Raw genomic sequence first — 24948 nt, forward strand, 5'->3', positions numbered from 1 at the left:
TCCAAACAACAGATTGTCTCTGAAGAGACACTAGAATAGATAATGGCTTCTGTTAACAAACAAAAGGCAGCATAAGAAAGTGCTGTTAAAGGAGGAGCTGTCAACTAATCTTCCTCCTGCCCATTGTGTCCATGTGCCCATTGTGTCCATGCACCTAATGGGTTTTTTCCCACCCTGTTCCCAACCCAGCAACTCAACAGATTTGTTTCAGAAAACAAAGTTATAAAAAATTCTATATTTGGGTCCACTGCAAATACCTTCCTTTCCAAAACAGCTTGGAAGTCCAGAAGCATGTTTTTTCCTTCCCTTTCTCAGCAAGCACTCAGCTTCTGCCTTCTGCTGGGCTCTCCTCAGCTTGTTCCTTTCATCTACTCCACACCTGTCTCTTTACAGCATGTACAGTCCCTCTGGAGCACAGGGCAGGGAGGCATCCTCCTGTCCTCCACTCAGCCACCTCTTTAAAGCAATTGTTACAGGGAACAACACAGGTGCCATCTCTCTTGGTTTCTCCCACAAGAGAGACATAAGCTCAAGGAAAGTGATCACCTGCACCACAGCAATTCCTCAAAATGCAAGTCATACACAGATGCACAGTATGCTTAGCTCTCAGTGGAGCAGAAGGCAAGAAGCACAGTGCAAAACAGTTTCAGTGCATATTTCAACCTAAGCCACACAGCAGATATGAGGTTCATGTAATTCTAGCTAAGTGAAGTCACCCTTAAGACTAATTGTATGGGATGCACCCAAGATAACCAAGAGTCTTAAACACATGTATTTTGACAGCACAGAACCATCTCCTACTGGGAGCTTTGAATAAAGCTGCTGACACCAACCAAACACAACAAAGTTCAGCTCATCAAAATAACATCTGCAAAGGGTTTTCAAATGGCAGCCTCAGAGCAATCTGTCAAACAGCCACAAACAAAAAACAGGAAAGGAAATACAACCAGGAAAAAAAAATGAGACACACACTCCCCAGCCCCCAGAAAAGGTATAAAGAGGCTTCATTTGCAGAACTAAACACTGCATTTTCCTCATTTCATATCACTAAATGCTCTTCCAAAACAGCAGGCCATGTTTTGCTGCTCCACATACATATACTCTGTGCTCAGAGAAGGAAGCCTCTTATGCCTCTAGACACACAATTTGGCAGCAAACAGTGGGAAAAGAAAACAGTGTCTCTGCCAGAGCAAGGAAGGCACTAAATGACAGCCTCTACCTTCTGCCAAAATGAGATTATTTGTGTGTGATCAAGCTGTCAGGAAGCCCTGGAGGTCAGTTCCAGCCTGTGGAGAGAGGGGCTGTGAACAGAGCCCCATAACCCGCTGTACCTTACCCAGGAGGCCCGCCAGAGTCCGCATGTCCTTCTCCATCAGCGTGTACATCTCCTCCTCTGAGAAGCGCCCGATGCCATGGCCGTACATCTCCCGCTTCACGATCCCTTTGGTCAGGTGGCAGAAGATCCACTTCAGCAAGTCGCTGAAGGGGCCGAAAAGCGAAACCATCTTTTGTGTCTCGTGAAGGTTTTCCACCCACTGGCAATAAGCTAAAGTCCTGGAAGGATGCAGAAAGAAATTATAGCAGTGTAATCCCCAACACCACCCCCAGAGGCTCGCACAGAGGTCAGGCAGGTGCTCACTGCCCTGATGGAGAGGCAGCTGCCATAAACAGCAGACTCTGAGGCAATCGGAGTGCCAGCAGAGCAAACCCACTTTACAGTATTTAGGCAGACTGCCCAGTGCTTATTCTCTCATTACATCATGACTCACTTCAGGAGAAAACAAGATTCATGTTGAAATATAAAGTAAAAGCTGCAGAATTCTGCTAAACTCTTGTAACAAAACGCATTTATTAGATAAAGACGACTCACTGCACAGACCTGGGGAAAACAACAACAAAACAGCCTCCCAAAAAATCAATCTTTCCCACCAACCTTTCTCCTTTCTATGCTGCTGACACTTAGGCAAGCTGTAATTTTGCTCCAAAATAAATACTGAAGCAGTAATTTTTCAGAAGGTTTCTCTTCAGAAACTAAGAATAACATGATATTTTAAAAATAAAATACAAAAAATTAAGAGGTGGTGGTTATTCAGTTGGTTTTCTCCTGTACAGTTTCCTCTATTCAAAATGCTGATTTTATGAGAGAGACATTTCTAAAGGACTCTGTTGTGTTCCATGCTTAATTGAATGGTAAAAAATATCTTTTAAAAAGTCTTTTTACATAATTTGTCTCAGCAACTTGAATTTTTGTTACCCACATGAGTTTTAATTATTTATTCATATTACAGGGAAACATATATTGATTTGTTGCTACAGAAACCTATGAAAAAAGAAACATTAACTTTTTTAATATCCAGCATCTTCAGAAATTACAAATAAACTAAAAAGACTATACAGATGAACTTTTGTCACAAAGTTCAAGGGTTGTTGGAAAAACAGCTAAAGGCATCTGAAAGTAGACAAGATAAACATAGAAAGCCTGCAGGGTCTCAGAAACACTGGGAATTGATAGACACATTCCAATCCAAGCCATTCCAAGGCTTCATTGTTTTAGTCTGGAATATGACTTCAGTTTTATCACTGTACATATTTCCAACTCCACATAATTTCCTTAGTGCTCATATAATTCACCTAATTCATGAAAGGAAAGTAAAAAAAAAAAAACATCTGCTGGAGAACTCCTGTGACTTCTTTTGATAATGTACATTTTATCAAATTCACATGGTCCACTGCAGTTCAATGCCTTCTGCTCTAACTGGTTTCACTGAAGTCAGTAACAGTGAGGTGTGAACAGGCTTTGCTGCAAATGTATAAACAGGGAAGAACAAAAATGTACCTGCTCTGCTACTGACAGCTTTGTCCCTCAACAGATTACTAAACCTCCAGCACTGTGTAATTATAACAAAAGCATCCTGCTGGCAGCTCACATGCTTCAACACCACTTTCAGAATGGAGTGTTCTGCACAGTTGTGATTTTTCAAACTTGATGGATGAACTCAAGTCATTGAGCAGGTTTCAGCAATGCAAAGTTTGAATCAGAGACAGATTTAGCAGAGGCACCAGCAGTGCAGGAGGAATGTGAAGCCAACAAACGCAGCAGTAAAGAGCTACTGAAACTCCTAAAGCATTGACTCTGTCTGGAAGATGTGGTGTGAGACTGCCCTGTTCCAGGAACAACAGTAAAGCAGGACTTCAGACGAATGGAAAGACTGGCCTGAAGGCATAAGGGCACTCCATAGAGCAGAATGTTGCACTGGTCATGTTTCACTGGCCTGGCAAAGGACAAGGTCTCTTCAGCAGCTCTGAATAGGAAAACCTCTTCATGTGAACACTAGAAAACAATTACAATACTATGACTTGGGTTGGAAGGGACCTTAAAATCCTCTACTTCCAACTAGATGTGCACTGCAGGGATGCCTGCTCCATGGGCAGGGGTATTATTACCCATTAGACCAGGTTGCTCAGGGTCCCATCCAGCCTGGCCTTGGGCACTTCCAGGGATAGGGCATCCACAATTTTCTGGGCAACCTGCGCCTCACCACCCTTCAAGTAAAGAACTTCTTCCTAACATCTAATTTATATCTCTCCTCTTTTGGTTTAAAACTGTTCTCCCTTGTCCTATCACTATCTACCCACGTAAAAAGTCACTCTCCCTCTTTCTTATAAGCCCTGATTAAGTACTGGAAGGCCAAAATGAGCTCTCCCTGGAGCCTTCTGCTCTTGATGCTGAAAAACCTCAGCTCTCCCAGCCTGTCTTCACAGGAGAGGTGCTCCAGTCCTCTGATCATCTTTGTGGCTTCCTTTGGACCTGCTCTAACAGGTCCAGATCTTTCTTATGCTGGGGACTCCAGAGCTGGAAAGAGGTGAGGTCTCACAAACACAGAGTAGAAGGGGAGAATCTCCTCCCTTGACTTCTCTTGATGCAGCCCAGGATGCCATCTCATGTCCAGTTTTTTCATCCACCAGAGCCCCCAAGTCCTTCTCCACAGTGCTGCTCTGAATGAGTTCCTCTCCTATTCTCTAAGTTAGTATTTATTATTTGAATAAGCTAAGAAGAACTTGCTCTCTGAAAGCACTGCTCTGCCTTGCTGCAAAGACCCTCCTTCCCCAGGATGGACCTGACCTGCTTCATCTCTGCAATACAATTTAGTTACTTTGGACAACAGGCCTGGCCTGGAGAAGGGCAACAAGAAAAAGAAGTCAAAACAAAACAGGAAAAGAACACAGGAATTCCATTGCAGTGTTTTTTAAGTCACCCCAGTTGCACAAGATTAAACTTGCTCACTCCGACCACCTGGCATCGCACCAAGAGTGATCAACCATGTCCAAAATTGTTTTAATTTCATAAAACAGAATGAACAAGATTTCCCACAAAACTAATTGGCCCATACTTTAATGCAAAAATACACTTCCCCAGAGCTCACTTGCTTGCCCTGGCAGAGAAGGTCTTTGGGTCTGGAAGAGGCAGAAATTAGATCAGGTATGTAATGACTAGGACAGCAACAGAGAACTACACAGAATTTAGGTAATCCTGCATAGGCTAAACTGTCAAGCACAAATCTTCAGACATCTGGTTGTCCCTTTGAATGAGCAGAATTGTTACATGTCCCAAATCTCAAATTTACATGGGCAATGAAGGCAGCTAAATAGACAAGCATAGAATTTACTTCCAAAATGTAATGGTTCTGAGTAGAAAAAACAAGGAAAACAGTAGGCTCCAATTCAGGAAGAGTTAAAAGAATTCTATTCAAGGGTTCATTAATTTGTGTTTTCTGCCAAAATATGCTTCTCAGCATTTAATTCCACCCATCACTCCTATATTCAAACTGCATTAGTGGAGGATGATCAATATTACAGAAGGTTAGGAAATCCCAGAAATTGGGTATTCTACATAATAATCTACTTCAGTCCATCATAACTATACATTTTACACCGAAGTAAGTATTTATGGGATGACATAATTATTTAAATATTGGCCTGAACTGAGCATTTTGGGAAACATTACCATTCGTATTTGTGCCAGCACATCTGTACAAATCTTAGGGTAGAAATAAAACAATAATGCATTAAGGAGCAATGCTGTGGGGGTGAAGTAAATCCTAACTCTAAATGTAACAGCAGTTTTGGCCTCAATACATACATCAGGCAAGGAGATGAAGAAAATGACTCATCAACAGCAGCTTGCCTGATTATCCCAAAACTGTCTGAACTTCCAGGCAAGGGGAAGGCATTCACAAGGATGCAAACAGGGGGTTATTTTTCCTGTCTGAACATGCACAGACCAGAATTCCTTGACATTCAAAAGGATTATAACAAATTCATTCCACAATCAGCTGTAGAAACCCCACCTGCTGTGCAACTTCTCAGAGCAACTGGTTTTTAAGCCACCAGCAGCATTCAAGCCTCATCACTGTTAGCAGTAGGAGAGATGCAACTCTTAAAACTGGCTTGATGTATTTAAACATATTTACATTATAAAAATATTTTATGTTTAACACTTGGCAAGTCTGAATACTGACCAAAGTCAGATTCATCTGTATTCTTATATTATGCTCTTCCTGTACGTCAAGCATTCATCACATATGATCCTTGCTTCTTGAAAGACAAAGCAAGAAACAAGTCAAATATATTTGCAAGTGTATATACACCCATACACATGCATTTATAAACCACACACACACACACACATTTATAAATCACTGCAGCTGTGTTTGACAATGCAGCTCAACCAATCTAATGGGTTCATCTGCTTAAGCCGAATATTCAAGGCTTTATGTTCTCACTAAGCACATTAGTGTCACCAACCCAAGATCTGTCTCCTGAGATCGAAGTGACAGAAAGCATCTCACAGCAACTGCTAGCTCTACAGGCACCCAGGAGGTGCCTGGCCTGAATCCCAGCAGTATTGTGGAGCCCAGCATGCCAGCTCCAGAAGGAAGTGAGACTCAGACCTCTCTTAATCAGAGGTCTGATCCCACAAATGTGCTGCAGTTACACCAAAAACTCAACGCATTCCCCAAAGGTGGCTGTCCTAGGGTGACGTTATGATGCTTGTATCCCCATTCATGTGTTCTGTTAATGTTGGATATTATGTTCTGTACCTTTAAGACCGGCTCTGAAGCGGGAAAGTTTTGTTTTGGTTTTCTTATCAGCCTGGCAGGACACAGAGACTGCAGCTTTTGCTTTTGCTGCTTTTGCTTTTTGCTTTGGCTCTCTCGCTCTTGCTTGCTTTGCTTCTGCTTGCTTTTGCTCTTTAGCTAATTCAGCTAAACTGTCCAATTTCTTCCTGGACGGTTTCTCCTTTCCTTTTTCTGATCACTTCGAACCTGCTCCGGACTGGGACCTGAGAAACACCAAGATCCTGCACCTTCTGGCCTGCAGCAGCTGCCCCAGCGCCGGAGGGACTGAGAACAGAGTGACCACCCCCAGAGAGACTTTCTGAATTTGTCATCTTTTTTCAGAGCGGTGTCATCCGGTATTGTTCATTTTGTGTGCTGGGGGGTGCTGTGCTTGTTAAATAAACAGGTTCTTTCCACTCCTCTCCGAGAAATCCTTCCCGAACCGGTTGGGGGGAGGGGCTGTGTGGGTTTGCTAACTGGAGGAGCCCTAATTGGGAAATTCTCCTCCAAATTTGCCCTAAACCTCGACAGTGGCCTAGGGTGCCCCACTGGTTTCTGGGGGTCCATGGGTCACTGCAGGCAGTGGAGGTAAGTCAGAGCAGGCCTACAGCAGATGGCAGAGGTCTGCATTGGATCCAGGCCTGGAGTGAGAGTCACAAAATTATTTCATTTCCATCTCTTTACTGCTGGCTCGCCTCAACACCCATTCAGCTTAGAGGACTTTTTTTTCTTTTGCCAACTAAACATAGCAAAAGCTGAATGGCTTACTGCCTTCTCCAGGGGCTGGAGCTCCAGCACCAGCTCCAAATGAGTCTTGTGCATCTCAGAGACACGGTGTAACCCCAGCATGGAAACAGGCACGCCCACTTGCTGTCTTCCTGCCTGAGCCCTGCTGGGTGTCCCAGCCTGGGGCAGAGAGAAGGTGTCCAGAGGCTGAGGTTCTCAACAGCCCCACACTGCTCCCAACTCCAGCCACAGCAGTCACTTCTACATGTAAGTGGCATTAACTGCCGGAGATGAGCCACTGCTTGGCAAAACTAAACATTTCTGGAGGAAATGCTGAGCATCCACCAGGATTAGCTCCACCCAGAGACAGCACACCACAGGATGTACTCTTCTTCTTTGTCCGATAAATGTACTACAGTATTACTAATTTATGATGAAGCTACTTTGCATGCTGCTGGCACAAAACAGCAGGAATCACATTATGCATCACGGCTTTGGAGGCTTGGTTTTATATACCTCATTCTGCAGAAAGGCAATCACTGTTTCAAATTCCTCACTGTGGGACATGAGGACACCAAGAAAAAACCCTAAGCTTCTCGTGGGAACGTTCAGGGACAGATGTGAAGGGATCCCACAACCACAGATGCAATGCTGTCAAGGAGAAATATGGTCCTACACAGTGAAAGCCTGATTTTACTTTGGTGTAGGTACAGGATGGGCTAAGTTGTTCTCTTGGGATTACAGCAGTACAACTGCAACACTTCATGGCTCAGGCTTTGCCTACTACAAGGAATTGCAAGGTTTAACCTCACCAACATATCAAGCCTCTGGTACAGCCAGAGGGACATACAGTGACTCACAGTTGGACTTTTTACTGCACTGCAGCAAAAATATATGCCTTGGAGGAACTCAGCTCTGTGTGACTACACAGGAAAGGCAACAGGGATACACAGCCAGGCATGCCCATCTCTGTTCCTCATGTAACTTTGTCCACCTGTTAAAACAGGTGCCTCCTCTCTGGACCAGTGCCTGAATTTGCAATACCTGTCTTCCACATCTGCCTGTGTCATGTCCAGCAGTGCCCAGCCAGCTCCAGGGGAGCCTGGATGGATGGATGACAGCTTCACAGAGGAAAGCACTGTGTAATTGAGACACAACAGCAGTATAAGCCTGCCATCAGTAATGATACATTTAACATAGTTAAATCTATGAACCACAAAACAACTGACACTATGGCAAAGAGATGAAGCATTAGGGGACTAAAAGGCTTCATCCCCCTTTTGGCAGCCGCAATAACTGAGGGTGGAAAAATGAACAAAAAAAATGTTAACTTACAGGCTGCCTGTATCATGTCTGGGAGGCTATGACACTGCAGATGGGTATAATTGGTGAAGGCCACACTTCTTGGAAGGCAAAGATTTAATTTCTAAACCAAATCACTTCAATATGCTAATTACTGAGTGCTAAAATTGTTCTCTCAGGAGACACTAAAAATTATTTGAAGAACTATATGTACACATATTGCTGCTGATCTTCGATCAAAACGTGAAAGAAAAAGCAGGTAAATGCATTCAATTTAAAAATCATACACCGTTTTGAAGAAAAAACATGCAACATAAATGCAAAACTTAGTGTAGCAAGGACTTAAATGCAAACTAGAAAGTAAACTATTGGGAGAAAGCCTTGTGCCTGCTAAGGGAGCAAATGCAGTATCCAAGGTGCATGTCCAGCTGATGCCTCTATGCCCAAACTGGAAAGGGCACTTAAGAAGGACAGAAATGTAAAGCACAGAGGAAATCACAGGAATTATTTTCAAAGGTGTCAGTAAAATGCATAAAGTTCCAGAAAGGTTCTATTTCTATTCTCCATTCATATAAATATTTCAGCTTCTCAGGATACTGTGACTAATACTGGACATTATCAATGAGCAGTAACTGTTAACAATCCATATCAACAGGAGAATCCTGTGTTACAGGAAAGGCAATGAGCCATAATGCAATCACTCACACATAATGAAAATCAGTAAAAGTAAGAAAACAACATTCTGGATTCACCACGAACACTGGATTCATTCCTCTACACCCCTCAAACCACAAATACATTCAGCCACCTTGATCTTTTGGTCTTTATTAACAAGGCTGCTCGTGTACAGAAGTCACATTGAACAGAGGAGCATCCCACTGCTGCTTCCTTCTACAAAGCTGCAGTCAAAGGGCCTGACTTTTCAGTGCTTGCACAGCACAGCTTTTCAAAATAATTATCCCTGGCTCATACCACTGCACACATAAAGGAGCAGCAATTTCCTAGGATGAAGAGAGTTGTGAAGTTAATAATTGGGTACCCAAGATTTCTGCAAGAGAAAAGAAGCATTTGTGTCGAAGCCCAAGCTCAGGAACACATCTGACAGCACAGGAACACAGCCAGCTTTGCCATGCAAGCTTACCAGTACAGGTGCTCCTCCACCATTTTGGTCACAGCTCTGGAAACAGCTCTTTCATGTGGACCAAGGTGTTTATTTAAATTCACTCCAAGTTTCTCTTCCAAAAAGTCAATAATGAACTCGGTGCCAGATACTTTCTTGTGATTGTATTCAATCCAAGGCATTTTCCCTTGAGGGGAAAGTTTTCCATCAAAATAGTTCTAAGGAAAAAAAAATCAAGTAAACAAACAAATATACAGACAAAAAAAGCCCTTCAGGTTCTGTTTTAATGAGAATAAATATTTTTAAATCATTTCTGTGTTCTTAAAGAAACAAATCCACAAATCTTTTTTTTTTAAATGATACTCTAGAGTAGCAATGGCTATTCAATCAGAGCAGCAGCTTTACCCTACATGAAAATTCAGACAGAATTATTTCCAGGTCCTGCAAGGTGCTCCATGCTTCTATGCTGAATGTCATGTGATATAACATTATTTAAATGATATTATTTATTATTTAAATACCTGGGTTATTTAAGGGTTGGAGATGCTCAGATCTCCCAGAAGACAGTGCCCATTATCCTAAAGAAGTTTTAAATCACAGGACTCACAACTAAATTCAGTTCCTGCATGCATCTGCACTTTCCATGTTAAAAGTACCTTAAAAAAATAAATTCACTGCCCAACTCAGATGGCTGCATTACTTCCAAGGACAAAACACACAGAGTCACAAGCATATATGAAAGGCATATCATTCCAGAAGGCATATCATTCCATGAGCAGAAGGGAAATCTGATTTTCTGCTTTCTGCAACTTCAAAACTTAGATATCTCAGACATTTACAGATATACTTGTTACAACTGTGTCTCCCAAGAGCCCAGCACAGCAGAGCACAGCACTACTGCACTGCTGAATACTGCTATGCCTGCTCAGCACAGCACTCACACAGAAGCAGCAATGTGTTTTCCTATGACAAGGCGAAACAGAGATTAGAGAATTTCTGTCTCATGTAACAAGCATGAGAGGACGTGCTGGCTGCCAAAACATGATCAGACATTTGTCTCCAATTCTCTTACTCCTGAAGGCAGAGACACAAGGCACAACCTTTTTCCTTTCTTGTGATTCCCATCCTCGCATCCTGTTATTTAGTGAATGAAAACTCCTAGCACAGAAAGCTGAACAGTAAAGGCTCTGCACTCAATCTCTGGCAGTCACCCCAAGAATTTCAGGACCTAGCTCCTAATTGCTGGAGGTTTAGGGTTTGCAGTTCTAGATTGATCTGTTTGGGTGTCAAGTACTTACTCTTCCTGAATCCACTTAAAACAGATTGAGGTGCTCTGGCAGCAAGGAGCATACACCAGAACACGCCTCCAGCTCAGTCTGAGAGTGCCAGCATCCTGGCTGCCACCCCAAATGCAGATGTGCAATGCACTGGGATCATGCAGCTGTTCCCAAAGGCTCTTCCTTCCAGATGGAAACGAACGGGTAACACCTCTGGGAAGCAATGCCTGCTGGCTGCAGCCTTTCCAGGGCCTGTCCCCAACAAACAGCATGGCAGGGACACCGGATGATACCATGTGTGACCCACCTCACCCCTGTGTGGATGAATAAAGCACCTGAATCCCTCCCACTGGCATGTGTGGGTGACACAGGGGGCCAATCCCATGGCACAAGCTCTAAAACCGCTGAATGTCTGAAACTGAAGGGAGAGCACTGCCCTGTCCTTCCACCTTCCAAGACCTCTCCTTCATCAAAAATGATCTTTCAGCACTGAAACTGACTGATACATTTCCATAATTCTTCATTATGACTTTACTACAGAAGCACAAGGTTTTCCTGGAACTACACAGCATGCTTAGAAGATCCTGAGCATTGCTGGCTTAATCTTCATTAAGCCCTTCCATTAAGATATTTCCCTTCTTGTGCACAAACACTGGTGGTTTGCAGAAGCTACTGGACTTGAAGATGTGTTTATTACATCTTCCAATTACTGCAGTCCATACCATTTGCAACCCAGAAAAAAAGGAAGTTATTACTCAGCTGCACATTTCTTCAAGCACATATATCTAATACATATAAATACATTGCCTAAAAATATTTTTGTGTTTCATTACATACGGTTTATCAAACAAAATAGGAAATATCTTTCAGTGACCTAAGAAAAATCTTAGTCTCTTGAGAAATCTGTTCTATTGTTTTTGTATCCACTGTTCTCAAACAGACATTTTTAGGCTTGAAACCTCTGCATCCTTACGGCTGATACTAATTGCTATCAAATATTTATCAATTTTCCACTTAAAAATTGTTCCAGCTGCTAAGCAGGAAAAAGCTACAGTATTATTAAAAACCAAAAACAAACCAAAAGAATATCCCTTTTCACTCACAGTACATTAAGTGCCTGCAGAGCAACAATAACAATAGCTCTACAGAACCTCATTCATAAGGAATTTACAAAAAGAATGGCACAAGGTATTTCTAGGGTAATTTTACAGTACTATACAGAAGAAATTAGATTTCACATTTTCCATTACTCCTGTTTATGATTTTACGTTCACTCATGTCTTTTCCTGAGGAGGCTGCCATTTCCACAGACCTGGCATGAAAACAGCACATTCCTGCTGTGCTAATTATTTATCAGATTACATAAAGGCTCAGCTCTTCATATTCTTGATGAAATGAGGGAATACCCAAAAGATCTTGATGAGCACACAGACAGGGCTCTTTCAAAGCAAGCTTTACCAAGAAAAGCATCAAATGTTTTGAAAACACAGCTAGGGATTATGACAGCCCAGCTGGGGTGGGGCTGCCCAAATCATTTTTCATGGAAACTCACACATAGATAGGCAGATCCCAGAAAACATAGGCACATAACAATACTGTATGTTTTGGGAGAAATTCAGGTGAGAGTAAGGTAGGAATACATCACTCTACTCCAACCCTCACATGCCATGAAAGCACGTTGCATAACACAAAGCACAATACTCAACAGTCTGATGCACCACAATAAACACAAGGAATCGAAAGTGCAAAAGCTGTCTGAGCACCTCACTGTCTTCTCTTCACCCCATTTCAGAACCCTCCCTTCAAAGCAGTCCCTCCCCAGCAAGGTGATGACCACTGCAGGTCTCCTGGGCTGAGCACCAGCTGCCACCTGCAGCACTTCTCCATCATGGGCCCTGACAGTGTGCAGGGAAGCAAGGTGTTTCCTTCTGGATCCTGCTGATCCCCCTTCACACCCACCCTGCTGCCTGCCAGGCAGCCATTGGATCACCTACAGCATCCTAAGGGTAGCACAGTCATGAGGGAACAAGATAAAAGTCTACAGGAAGAGTATAAGAGACTCCAGCCAAGACCAATGCCCTCTTCAGCTCCCCTCCCACCCAATCCCACAGCAGCAGCCATACTTTCTTCCACTCGACAGAGCCCAATGCAGCACCACACTCCTAACACAAGGACAGAAACAATATCCCCTTCTTCCAGAAAAAAAGAGCTGTGTCTTCAGCTCCACCAAACTTACCTCTATAACCCTTCAGAGGGTCAGTGACCCCACAAACACCTTAAGCCCATGTAAGCCAGCACGGCTAAAAGCGCCATCCTGGTGTTCCCAGCACCCACAGGACTCATTCCTGCTCCTAAAAAATGGCACACAGAGCATGTGGGGAACCAAGCTGAGTTAAAACCAAATAAACTAAATGTCATGGCTCTAGCTAGGCCAGCTCTGATCAGCCTGAGCTGCCACAGAAAAGCATGTGCAGGAAGGGACAAGAGCTGAAGTAGGCATGTTGCTTTTGATGGTCTTGTCAGTTTTGTGTATTCACAGCTAGTGAGAGACATGCAACACCAAAAAGTAATGCTGACCTTCAGTACAAAAACCAAAGAGGGGAGGATAACCCTCTGGAAATTCCTCTCTCCAAAAAGCTGTGTGATTTCTGACCAGCATGAGCTCTCCAAACAACTCCATCCTGAACCACACAAATGCTGTGTTATCTTTCAGAAGTGACCATGTCCAGTCACAGCCATCTTTTATAATGCAGCTTTCTTTACCTACTCTCCACCAGAGCAAACCTGACCATCACAAACTTTTGAATTGCATCAGCTGCCATTAGAAAGAAAACAGATCTGACCAAAAAAGTCATCCCCTCAAACGTGCAATTTCTACCCAAATTATTTTGAGAAAAGCAATGTGCACAAAGCCCTCCTGCTTCCATGACATGTTCAACCTTCAGAATCTTGCAAGTTCTGTAAACCTAAACAAGGAAAATACATCCCACAGGACAGAAGTCTTCCTCTTTAGTACTCCCAAGTATCTGATTCAAGTCCCACTGAATTTTAAGAAAACATTAAACTCAGGCTTTTAAAGAATTAAGCAAAATGTACTGATTAGACTTTCTTTCTCTTCCAATGTAAAGGAGTTTAGCCACATATGAAGCTAAATATCGATGGCAAATGTGTTAAAAAAAGGTGCAATAGGGTTGGTTTTCCACTGTACAACATTTGACTTATACAAAATATTCTTCTTAACACGTTGGTATGGAATAAAAAGCCAAATTTATATTACTGAGGAAAAAACAGAGGGAGAAGAAAAAAGGAAAAAAAGTCCAGACACTTCTTCTACCTAAGATCTTAGTTATATATATCATCATTATTTTATCATCTTAAAGGTCTTCAGTGCTTAACACATACAGAAGAAGAAAACCATCTCATGTCTCAAAGAGCCTGGGTGCTGCACAGCTTGCCAACACCACAAGATGTGTGCCACACTTGCAGTGTCCCAGCTCAACCTCGATGCTAACGGGCAAGACCATGAGATTCAAGTGTCCACTCTCACAGCTTTCTTTCACTGGAGTAGCTCAGGCTTCATTCCCTGCAGGAAGATGGTATGGGATGCACCCAACCACAATTAAGGAGCAGTATTCATGACCTCTAAAAGCAATCCTATCTCACTTCACTGGGGAGGAAGCATTAGCCATAGGAGGGGAAGCAAAAGGTAAACACTTCTTCCCAGACAGCTTTAGAGATAAGGCCTCCAGAAAAACAAGAACCTGCAGCTGTCTAATCATGATGTCTTTAGCATGGTGAAATTCAAGGATCAAATAGTCTTCTGCTTTAGTTTTGGGGTGCTATTTAGTGTTACATAAACTCCAGACTATTCTCCCACTTCAGCATTTTAACATTGATTTAGCTTCACCAGTTAAGTCTACAGCTGTTCCAGATAATCTTATTCAAGTCATATCTTTAAAGGTTATACACTAAATTTAATTGGAGACATAAAAACGTTGGCAAACCCACCTAGCAGTAGGTGTATGTTTACATCTCCCTGGGTGAGACAGACTGGGGGAAGGAGAGGCAGGACGCCTATGTGCCATTTCATGCAATTACAGAGAGCTGCAAGGCAAAGGCAAACTGCACGATGTACCTGGTAGGGTAAATCAGCCATCCTCAAGTACGTTTCCATTTTCAGGCAGAATGGGGATAAACTCGGAACGCCATTCCTAGGCCTTGAAAACTGATGCAGTATGATAGCATCCTTCGAATCGAGCTCTTCCTCTTTCCTGTCAAAAAACAAACAAACAAACAAAAAAAAAAAACAGAATTAAAAAAAAATTAAAACCCACCAACAAACAAACAAGAAAACCAAGCCAAACCGGACAGGTGCACGATACATCAGTACATCAAACAGACAAAGGAGAAACCGCGGCCCTGGCAACCCTCTCGTCAGCCCTTAAGGGGTTTTGCTGCAGGTTTTGGTTGCAAGCCGGGTCCGGAGGCAGCGAGAGGGCCCAGCCCGGGCCACCTGTGGGGGCGAGCGCAGGGCTCGCCGCGGAGCCGCCTCCTGCGCTGCTGCAAAGGGCGAATGGGGGGGAAAGAAAAGTAAATGGCAGAAGCACGGTGAAGGGGAGACCCCGACCCGCCGGCCCTCGCCAACCTGACCCCTCAGGTATAAGCGGCTCCGAGCGCCGCGCCGGCCCCGCGGGGAGCGCCCTGGGCTCGCAGCCCCCGCAGCCCCGCAGCCTCACCGTATGGCCAGCAGCTCGTGGAGCAGGTACGCGGCGGCGGCCAGCAGGGCTCCGCCCGTCAGGTACAGCGTCTTCTTCCACCAGGAGTCGGAGCCCAGCGCCGCCATGGTGCCGCCGCCGCCCGACAGCGGGAAGGCGACGATCTCGCCCCCATAGAAGGCGGGCGGCGGCTCCTCGGGCCCCGCGCACCAGCCCAGCGACAGGCTGCGGTTGCGGCTCAGGTCCGCCACGCAGGAGCGCGGCGCCGCCAGGCCCACCCCCCACAGCATCCTGCGCCCGGCACCCGCATCCCCCGCCGCGGAGCCGCCGAGCCCCCTGCCCTGCCCTGCTCGGCCCGGCCCGGCCCCCGGGCCCAGCCCGGCCCCGCGGCGGGGAAGGGCCGCGCCGCGCTGGGCGGCTCCGGCGGCTCCCGCGGCCGGCGCTGCGCGGCTGCGCGACCGCGCTGCGAAGGGAGGGGATGGGGAGGAGAAGGAGAAGGAGGGGATGGGGTGGACCCGGCCGGGTGTGTCCTGCCCTGCCCTTGCGGAGTGCCCCGGGCCCGGCAGCCGCTGTGCGGAGTTGAGGGCGAGGAGGCTCGGTTCCACGGTGGGGAGCCTGCCCTGTCAGACTGGCCGCGGTCCGAGCATCGCCTTGCTGCTCCTGGAGGAACAGAAGCCTCGCATTCACCCGGTATTTGGGACAAAAAGAGCCACCCCCCTACGCCTCCGCCCCCGGTCGCAGCTGAGCATTGCCACACTGTGTCTGCAAACACCGCCGCGATTTTCTTATTATTAGTCTGGTGCTCGATGAGGTGACTGAGGAAAACATCCCTGTGAGCAGACAGGGAAGCAAAATGGCTTCAGAGCAAATCCCTTGTCCCACAAGGTCATGAAATTTTACTGGCACTGAGGGGCCCAGCATTCCCTGGCCTCCGGCCTCCCTGCTGCAGTAGGATCTTTGGGTATCCCATGATGGCATGAGCAGGACTACACCTGCATCCTGCCAAATATCCTCAGCTCTGCATATCACACCAACCCCAAAACAGTGCCCTTTGTGTTTTGGGTAATTCCACTGCCTAAACAACCCCTTGTCAAATGCTGTGATGTGTACAGAGCTGCTCCACTGCTCCAAAATGCTCCCACAAGTTGGATATTTTATTATGGCATCGGGTAAGAGAAATCACCTTATCCTTAACACAAATGTACCAGTTTACAGTGTCCAGTAGGGATGGACAAAGTCTGTGACCAGGACTTTTTAGATGCTTTACCTCAGGATGCGGGACAGGTGGGACAAAGGAGGCGAATGAGGAAGAGGAGGTCCTTGAACAAACTCATGAAGTTCAGATCCATATGGTGACTTCTCCTAGTGCCAGCAGTAGCCAGTTTTGCGTTTAATTTTTCTGTGCAGTGTCAATGAGAGCAACTTGATACTGTCAGGAGAGGTTTAGGTTGGATGGTAGGGAAAGGTTCTTCACCTAGAGGATGTTTGGACACTAGAATAGACTCCCCAGGGAAGTGGTCACAGCACCAAGCCTGGCAGAGGCCAAGAAGTTCTCAAGTGTGATTCTTGAAGTTGTCCCGTGCAGGGCCAGGAGCTCTTCTTCTGTGACCCTTGTGGTCCTTTCCATCTCAGGACAGTCTATGATTCTGTGATTCTATGAACTCTCTCTGCCTCCTGCCTGCACTCACCAGGGAAGGCTGCTGTGCTCTGCAACTTTCCTGCAGCAGCTCCTTGCAGCATTTTGTTTTGTTCCTCACTTTGAGCTTGTTGTTTACACATACTCAGTAGCCACGGGCTGCCATGCAAGTATGTGTTCAATACTGTGCTGATACTCTGCTCTCAGGAGTCAATGGGGTCAGAGAGGTCCTCCCAGTAAATCTCATTCCACATACAGGTTGTGCCCTCCACTCATCCTTTGCAAGGTGCTGGCTGAGCAGCTTCTGCACAGCTTTTGAGCTATCCCACATGACAGGTGATGCACAGGTAATGAAACAAGAGTGGAAGGTGAGAGCAGCAGCTTTTTCATGCCACAGCTGATCATTTGCAGCATACAGTTTTTTTTAAATTCTTACGACAGGGCGATGAAGAGACAAAGAAGGAAAGTGCTTTTTCTCTGCTACAGCACCTGCAAATCTCAGGCCGAAGATTTGTTTCAAGTGGCAGACAGCCTAATAAATCTGGACTGTCACAGCCTGGTGGCTGGTCTCAGCTTTTGTTCCTGCATGGGAATTGCTTGCTGTGTTACTGATAAGAGGAATCCAGTTACAGCTGGGATCTAAGTTTCTGTGAGGGCAGGGAGAGGTCCTGGGCATCCACATCCCAGCTGCTGCCACTGCTTGACTTTCAGAGACAAATGAGTTATCCTGAAATCTGTGTTTTTATCAATGGCCAGCACAAGTGAGACCTGTGGGGGAGAGCAGACAGGGAAGGTCCTGGTGCAGACCCAGAAAAGTCAGGCAAACCTGGGTGCACTACTGCAGTTTATGCTCTGAAGATCAATGCTGTGTTCTGGTAGCCCAGTTTATTCCTGGTTGCCCCAGGATTCTTAGAGCAGGACTTCAGCCAGGTGTTTAGCACTTGCTCAGTAAGGGCACTGCTACCCCTCTTTCAGAGGAGGACTTTATGCTGTGTTAATCCCATTCTGGCTGCAGTGTTGCCTGGAAGCTGCAAGAGCCCAGAGCACAATGATGCCTCCTGGAACAGTGTGGAAGCCTCAGCAACAGCACATGTACCTCATGGTATGTCAGATACAGATCTGCATGGAAACCCCAGCAGCCCTGCTGTCCTGCTTATAAACAGCATTTTTAGAGGTAGATTACAATCTGCATGGTGCTGACCAGACCTGGCCATTTAAAAGGTGAAGGTCCCAATGTCACATCTTGTTTGCCAGAGTTTAACAGCAAATAAAGAGCATGGGTAGAACACAAGTACCCTCATACCTGTCCCACACTAGGTTGGGTCACTAGTGGTGCTCTGCCAGCCTTTCTTCCTTCAGGTTTCATAGATTTCTGCCAGCAGATATTGAATCCATTTGGCCTGGCAGTCTGGTAGTTTATTGACAGACAAACAAGCAAAAAGTGTGTCCTTAGCCTGCTTTTTCCCTGGCTGCAGAAGAATGTAATGTCCATTCCTTCAGGCACTGTTGCCTGTGGCAATAACTTGTTTTAGGGAGGATTATTAGCTGGTAGCAATGTCCACAAACCCAAGTATTGTTTCCTGCTCCCGTGCATTGCAGGTGCCGCAGTCTGGGTGGTTCCTGAGGCATGGTCTGATTTTCCCAAATTTGCCTCAGAGAGGCTCACAAGTGATGCCCACTGCACTGGCAGCTGCCTTGCTGTCTCCCTTAGGGAGGGTGGAAATCCAGCTAATTTAGCATGTTTGCTTCATTATCACTGTTCTCTTTTTTGAGTGGGGAAAATGAGAGCTAAGAGTGATGCACTCAAAGTCTGTCTGGCTGCAAAGACACACTGAGTGCAACACAGACTGGAACAGTCATCCCTCAGATACATCTCACAGAGCAAAAGACCGAATACATTAAAGTACACTTCTATCTGTTCTACTGCAGCTGCCTAAAGGAAGACAGAGTAACAGAATAAAATAAGTAGATTTTTCTAGTTACCATAAATCTGACCTTGTTATATAGCAAGTCAGATTTTTCTTCTGAAGCCTGCAATTTGATTTGGGGGCAGGAAGGCACTTAGAATGTTACATTGGCATAAAGACTCTTGATCTTCATTACCTTTTTTTTTTCCCCTATAATGTCCTTGAGTTTGATGCACATCTTTAAAAAAGCCTGAGGTTACCATGGCAGGCTGCCCACGAAGGTGGCATCGGGTAGAAACCACAGTCTGAACCCAGTGGTTTGTGATGGGACTTTGTGAAGTGCCAGTGCACAAGCTGTCCCATCTGTGTTTTAGCTCAGAACTAAGTCAGCTTTTTAAAAATCAGAGCTCATGCTCTGAGCTCATGCTTACCACAGGTTTACTTCTATGTCCTGCTGCCAGCTGGGCTTGAACAACAGAGTTTCACTCACCAGGTCTTCTCTGGGGCTTTAAGAAATAGGGTTAAAAATGGGTTAGAAACTGTTGTAAAATAGCTGATAGATCGTTAAGCATGTACTGTTAGTTTGGTTATTATATTGTAAAAGAGGTTAAAAAAGGTAGTTTTAAGAAATACCTTAATGTATTAAGAAATTCTTAATGTACCATAATACACCTAAGTAAAGTGCATCCGCCCCAAGCGAAACGAGCCAGCCTGTAATGGGCCAATCAAGCGCCTTAAACCTTCATGAAAATGAAGGATCCCAAAAGAAACCAATCCAAAGGGATAAAAAACAGGATAAAAAGGGGCTTCTGACCCACTGGATTTGTGCTGCTCCATCTGGGACATCGGGGCCATCGCTGCTCAAGAAGCCCCAGCGCTGGCATTGCAGCATCCTCGATGGGAACACTCCTGCTCGGGCCGCGGGCCCCCTTGCTTTGGGCCTTTCTTTTTCTTATAATAAATACTGAAATCACTTTAGTACCAGGAGCCTGCTCCCGTTTTTATCAATAGGGCCACCCATTTTTCACTTCCTTCCCGCACTGGTGTCATCCATAGCTCCTACTCACTGCCTCTCTTCCAAGTGCTCAAAGGCTGGGCAGCACAGAGCTTTGAACAGCTCCATGAATCAGGGTGGGTTGGTTTTACAGGTTGTTCTGCCTGAAGTGAAAGCACCTTGCTGTGCCCTTGCACAGGGACTGGCTGTCCCCAGCTCAGGCTGGGCTCTCACTTTGAGTGCTGCTGGGGTCATCATCCCATGGTATGGAAGTGCTTTCTTCTCTTTGAAGTAGCCCAGACTTACTGAGCCCTTCACTGCCAATGACATAATTTAATGGGTTTTGCAGTGAGGTCTGAGTTTATGAGAGGATGAAGAAAAGGTTTTTCATCACCAGCAGGCTTCCAGGATCCTTCTGAAACAATCCCTGACTGCTGCCAGGATTGGTTTTGTTGTAATATTAATGATCTCTCAGGGCAGCTTGAGTTTCATAAACATGTCTTTTTAATTATTCAGATAAGAATAGCCAAGGTATAGATGCAAAACAGTAATGCTGTGTTTCAGTTTGGATTTAGAAAAGGAACTAATGGTACTTTAATGACATATAAAGGTACGAATGCATAGAAAATGCAGAACATCAAGAATCTAAACTACTTCAGTGCTATATGGAAGTGTCTGTATGTAAGTCAACATTAAGTGCAATTCCAGCAGTTCTGCAAAGTTTACTTTGCACTTGCTGGTAAACAAAGCCACTTTCTAAGGCAACACATACCCTGAGACTGCCCTGAATTATGTAACTCAAGTTCCTTCCTTTCACGGGGGGAAAAAAAAAGAAAAAGCTTTGCATGAAACCTCCTTCTTTCTGCAGGTGGAAGTACTCAGGCTGGTAGCTGAGTATAGCTGACTGCTACTCAGCTGACAGACCTACAGTCTCACAATTCTTTAGTTGTTTTTAGTTTTATTACTCTGTTTTACAAGCTTTTTGGACAACTGGCAACCCTCCCAATGTCATGGGGGCAGTTACATGATTTATAGTCAGGTCTTTCATATAAAATTTTCTCAATAGAAGAATAATGTTGGGAACCTGCTACAGATTGCTTGCCATAGCCTGGTGCAGTGGTTCCCAGTCTTTGCCCATTTATAGGTGCTCTCTGATTTACTGCATCCTCAGAAGAAGTAAGATTTACAGTACATACTGCTGTGACCTGGTTGGCATCTCAGTTCATATTTGACTAATAATAGAGATGTATGAAGTTTTTACAGATTTTCTTACACAGATTTCCTTTCCTTACCATATTTACTTTTTTCAACAGGTCTATATGGTCTTCAGATTTTCAGGGAAAATGAGTTGGTTCAATTCATCTGCCTTAGATTTGCTTGTAAGTAGCCTAAGGTGGTAATAGAGGTAAAAGCACTGGCTACTGCAGACACTGCAAAATGGAGCAGTTTACCATTAGGGAAAACAAACCCTGCCAATCCAGAGCAATTGGGCCACGAAATGGGAAGAGGAAATCATTCCAGCATGACACATTCGTCTGCAAATAAACTGTCAGCTGAAAGCAGTGGGAGGGGAATGAGAAGGGATGGGAACAGGGAGGAGGAGAGACCTTTCCAGAGGCCATATTCCTGAGGCCAAGGTTGTGCTTTCATCTCCCAAGAGCTCTGGAAATACAGACAGATGGGAGAGACAGTGGCAGAGCTGAAGGCCTGCAGTCTGCATCCTCCAAGAAGGTGAACTGTTGAGCACGTAGAATGTAGGAGGATTTTGGTTTATTATAAATTTGGTTCTGGAAAAAAATGCTTGTTAAGTAATCCTGTAGACAGAAGCTTTTTCCTTATCCACAGGTAAGATCCAATAAGGGAGAGGTGCTGCACAACCCGCATGGGAATGCTGCCCTGCCCTGACAGGCCAGGTAAAGTTTCTTTCATTACTTGCCATTAAGTTTTTCAGCCTGTGTAGCTTCCTCCCTTAGTTATCCTTTCAAGGGACATCATCTCATCTGACAACACCTTCAGCAACTTCAGTGTCTTCATCTGGGGCCTCACATTTCTTCTGGAGAAGGCAAAAATAAGGTTTCTCCAGAGCACTTCATCTTCAGCCATAGCAGTGTGACCCAAACCCCATCCTATACACACATATTTCTTCTTAGCAGACACCTTTGCTTGGCAGCTTTGGCAGGACTTATCTTACTATGGGTACTGAGAAATGCTGTTCTGGTGGTTCTAAATTCAAGGGGTTGTTTTTCCTGGCTGCAGAACAGAGGCCTTTGGACAAGTCCATGGTCAGAGAACTGCCTCAGTATTCCAAAACTTTGTGCTCTTGAGAGGTTAGATGGTCTTGCTGTTGGGATTGGGAGGGCTGAGAGGAGGATAATGAACACATACCTCTCTTTGACATCAAAAGGCAATGTGGTAGTGCTTTGTTTAGAAAGAACAGCATAAGGCTTTACTGGTTTTTAACATCTCTGTGTGTGGGAGAGACAGACACAGTGCTCAGTATTCTGCAGCAGCAGCAAGCACTGGGTGGCTGTGCCCATCCAGGACCTCCCCAGTTACAGCTGGACCAAGGCAGGGAGCACCCCAAAGGGGTCCCCCAGGGACAGCCAGGTCCTGTCAGTTCTGTAGAGCATAGCTCGGAGGTGGATCAAGGAAGGCAAAGTGCTGAGCTGCCACTTCTGCAACAGCTGGAAGGCAAAGCCCCGTGTGTCACTGCTGGAGCTATGCTCCATCACAGGGCATTTGAGGTAAATCTCCTGATTTACATTTGATTTGGATACATCCTTCTGAGCTATCCTTTATTGTATGTTTTGCTTACTTTAATTATTTTATGTCTGCAGGTTATATGTGCGTATTCTAACTCAGGAAAATAAACACCATATCATTTTCTCTATCTTCTACTATTGTAAGTTTTTATAATACAGCTACCATACAAGGCAATGTTAGCAATTCAATCTCCCAGTTATTTTGGGATTGGTTTTGGTGGGGTTTTTTGTTTGTTTGTTTGTTTGTTTGGGTTTGTTGTTTTGGTGTTGTGGGGGTTTTTGTCATTTTTTTAAATTTTTGTTTGTTTTGGGGTTTTTTTGGGGGGCTGGGGGGTTTAACATACCTCATGAGGATGCAACAGATTTTTCAGATTTATTAATGGAACACTAATGGTCTTCACAATCCTTTTAGGAAGAAAAAAATATTATATCTTTTTAGAACAAGTAAGTGAATATTGATCATATCACTGGAGTGACTCCATAGGGGAGTACAAGCACAATAAAATGGAGATCAAAGTATGTATCCTGAATTCCTAATGCACTGAGAGGTGGCTGTGCAATTAATGCTTGTTTGAGTCAAGACAGGTCAGGTGATTTTATAGTCTAGGTGAAATCCCAGTCCTTCTAGCCCTATATTCTAATACAACATGACAGTTCATATTGCTTCAGTGGAACACGTGTCAATAAAAAAAGGTTTGCCATCAGCACAAACTTTAAGTGATTAGAATTTTGTCCTGTAACCTGGAGAACATCATGAATGAGTAATCTGTCTGCAACTCATGACTAGTAAGTCACCACCTTTCCTTCTAGGAGCTCAGCAAGGGTGTAGGCATTTGGAATGAGGCACTGGAGGTTAATGTGCAAGAGCAAGTGGGAGGCTGAACTCCAGAACTTTTATGCTTCAGCCTGACACAGAGCCATTCTCCATCATCATAGTTCCATCAGTAGTTCCTCTTCAAAGGCACACTAGAACCAGACTGCCCTCTCTACACCTCTGCTTCACATTTCTCCTCTCCGTCAGAATCATACTTCTCTTCCAGGCATTGCTCACACTCCTTCTGTTTCTGGCTTTTCAGTGCTTTCTCCCATTCCAGGCACCACTCTTGGGCACCTCTCAAACCCCTGCAGTATCAGCACCCATGCAGTAATTCATGTTCTGTCTCACTTTTTCTCCTCCAGTCTGCTTCATCACGCTAATTACAGACACTGAGTCTTCTGACTTCTAAACTTCTAGATTGCATGGGATTATTCCTTTCAAGCATTTATTAAAAGTGTATGGAAAATAAGTTTGTTTGTTTGTTGCCTTTCTTTTTAATTAAAGCTGAGATTTCAACAGAGTGAAAAACTTCAGAAGCCATTTTCAGAAAAACTTCCTACAAGATATTCATTATTCTTAGCTCACAGCTGCTTCACAATTCCTTTCCCACTCCTTTCTCTCTCTCTTTTTTCCATCCCCAAGGAACCTGACACAGGGTTTTAGTGGAAATGTAGAGGAAAGAAATTGTCAAGTCCTGCAAAAATGGCCATGAAATGTCACTGGACCACAAAGGAACAATAGGCAATAAGATGGCATAATGGGAACCATGGAAACTTCAAGTTGTATTTTTATTTTAAAAGGGGATTAAATGCAGATCTCCTCTGAGGCTCTCATACTACTCCAGTTGGCCTTGAGCACAATTAATGTGTCAATTATTATCTGAATGTGATGTTCCACAAGACAGGCTGAGCCAGCCTAAAAGCCTACTGCCCCTCAAGGGGCTGTTCTGTCCCATCTTCTCCCTCCATTTACTCCCAGTGCTGACCTCCCAAATGGCACTAGTCCTCCAAAGTGGGAAAATTCAGCTCCCTGAACAGCCCAACCACCAGCAGCATCCCAGGGAAACAAAATAAAATAGGAAAGAAAGCAGAAAAAAATATACACCTCAGAGAAGAATCAGTCTGAGCAAAGAGTTGAGACTGGGACCATGTGGAGCAATGTGGGAGAGATGAAACAACACAACAAGCCAAACCACAGCTGAATAGCCAAGACCACCCAGAACACCATTGTTTGCTCTGCTGGATTTTTTTTGTTTTTCCAGGATCAGCTTCGTACTCTGATTTGTTTTGTTGCAGGAATAAATGGCTGGTAATGGGAGAGTCAAGGGTATACAACCAGAAATAAACACAGAGGCTGAAAAAGAGCAAGCCTCAAATATTGTTTTTTCCCTATCCTAAGGCAAGAATCACCTCTTGCCTCATCCCTAGTCCTGGGTGCATGCCTGCTGCAATGACATTGCTTTTTTCACTTCCTACCACCACTGTTCCTGTAAGCACTGAAGCTATGGCTGCATAAACATGAACAAGTTGCAAAATGAAAGACAAAACATTTGCAAAATCATTTTATTTAAATT

The 24948-nt window shown here is 44.6% G+C and overlaps 1 protein-coding gene across 1 annotated transcript in view; it reads right to left on the reverse strand.

The window, feature by feature from the left end:
• FAXC (failed axon connections homolog, metaxin like GST domain containing) overlaps positions 1–15954 on the reverse strand; it is a 28168-nt gene extending 12214 nt beyond the window's left edge. The window contains exons 1-4 of the mRNA XM_071446289.1: positions 15281–15954; positions 14680–14815; positions 9289–9485; positions 1337–1554 (exon numbers count right to left, since the gene is read on the reverse strand). Of these exons, the coding sequence (XP_071302390.1) occupies positions 1337–1554; positions 9289–9485; positions 14680–14815; positions 15281–15549 (820 nt within the window). The 5' untranslated portion in view covers positions 15550–15954. The remainder of the gene's footprint in view (positions 1–1336; positions 1555–9288; positions 9486–14679; positions 14816–15280) is intronic.
• Between the last annotated feature and the right edge of the window lie 8994 nt (positions 15955–24948).

The sequence above is a fragment of the Agelaius tricolor genome, unplaced genomic scaffold (assembly GCF_023055355.1).
Source record: "Agelaius tricolor isolate 1412-34295 unplaced genomic scaffold, bAgeTri1.0.p SCAF_1, whole genome shotgun sequence".
NCBI classification, from domain to species: Eukaryota; Metazoa; Chordata; class Aves; order Passeriformes; family Icteridae; genus Agelaius; species Agelaius tricolor.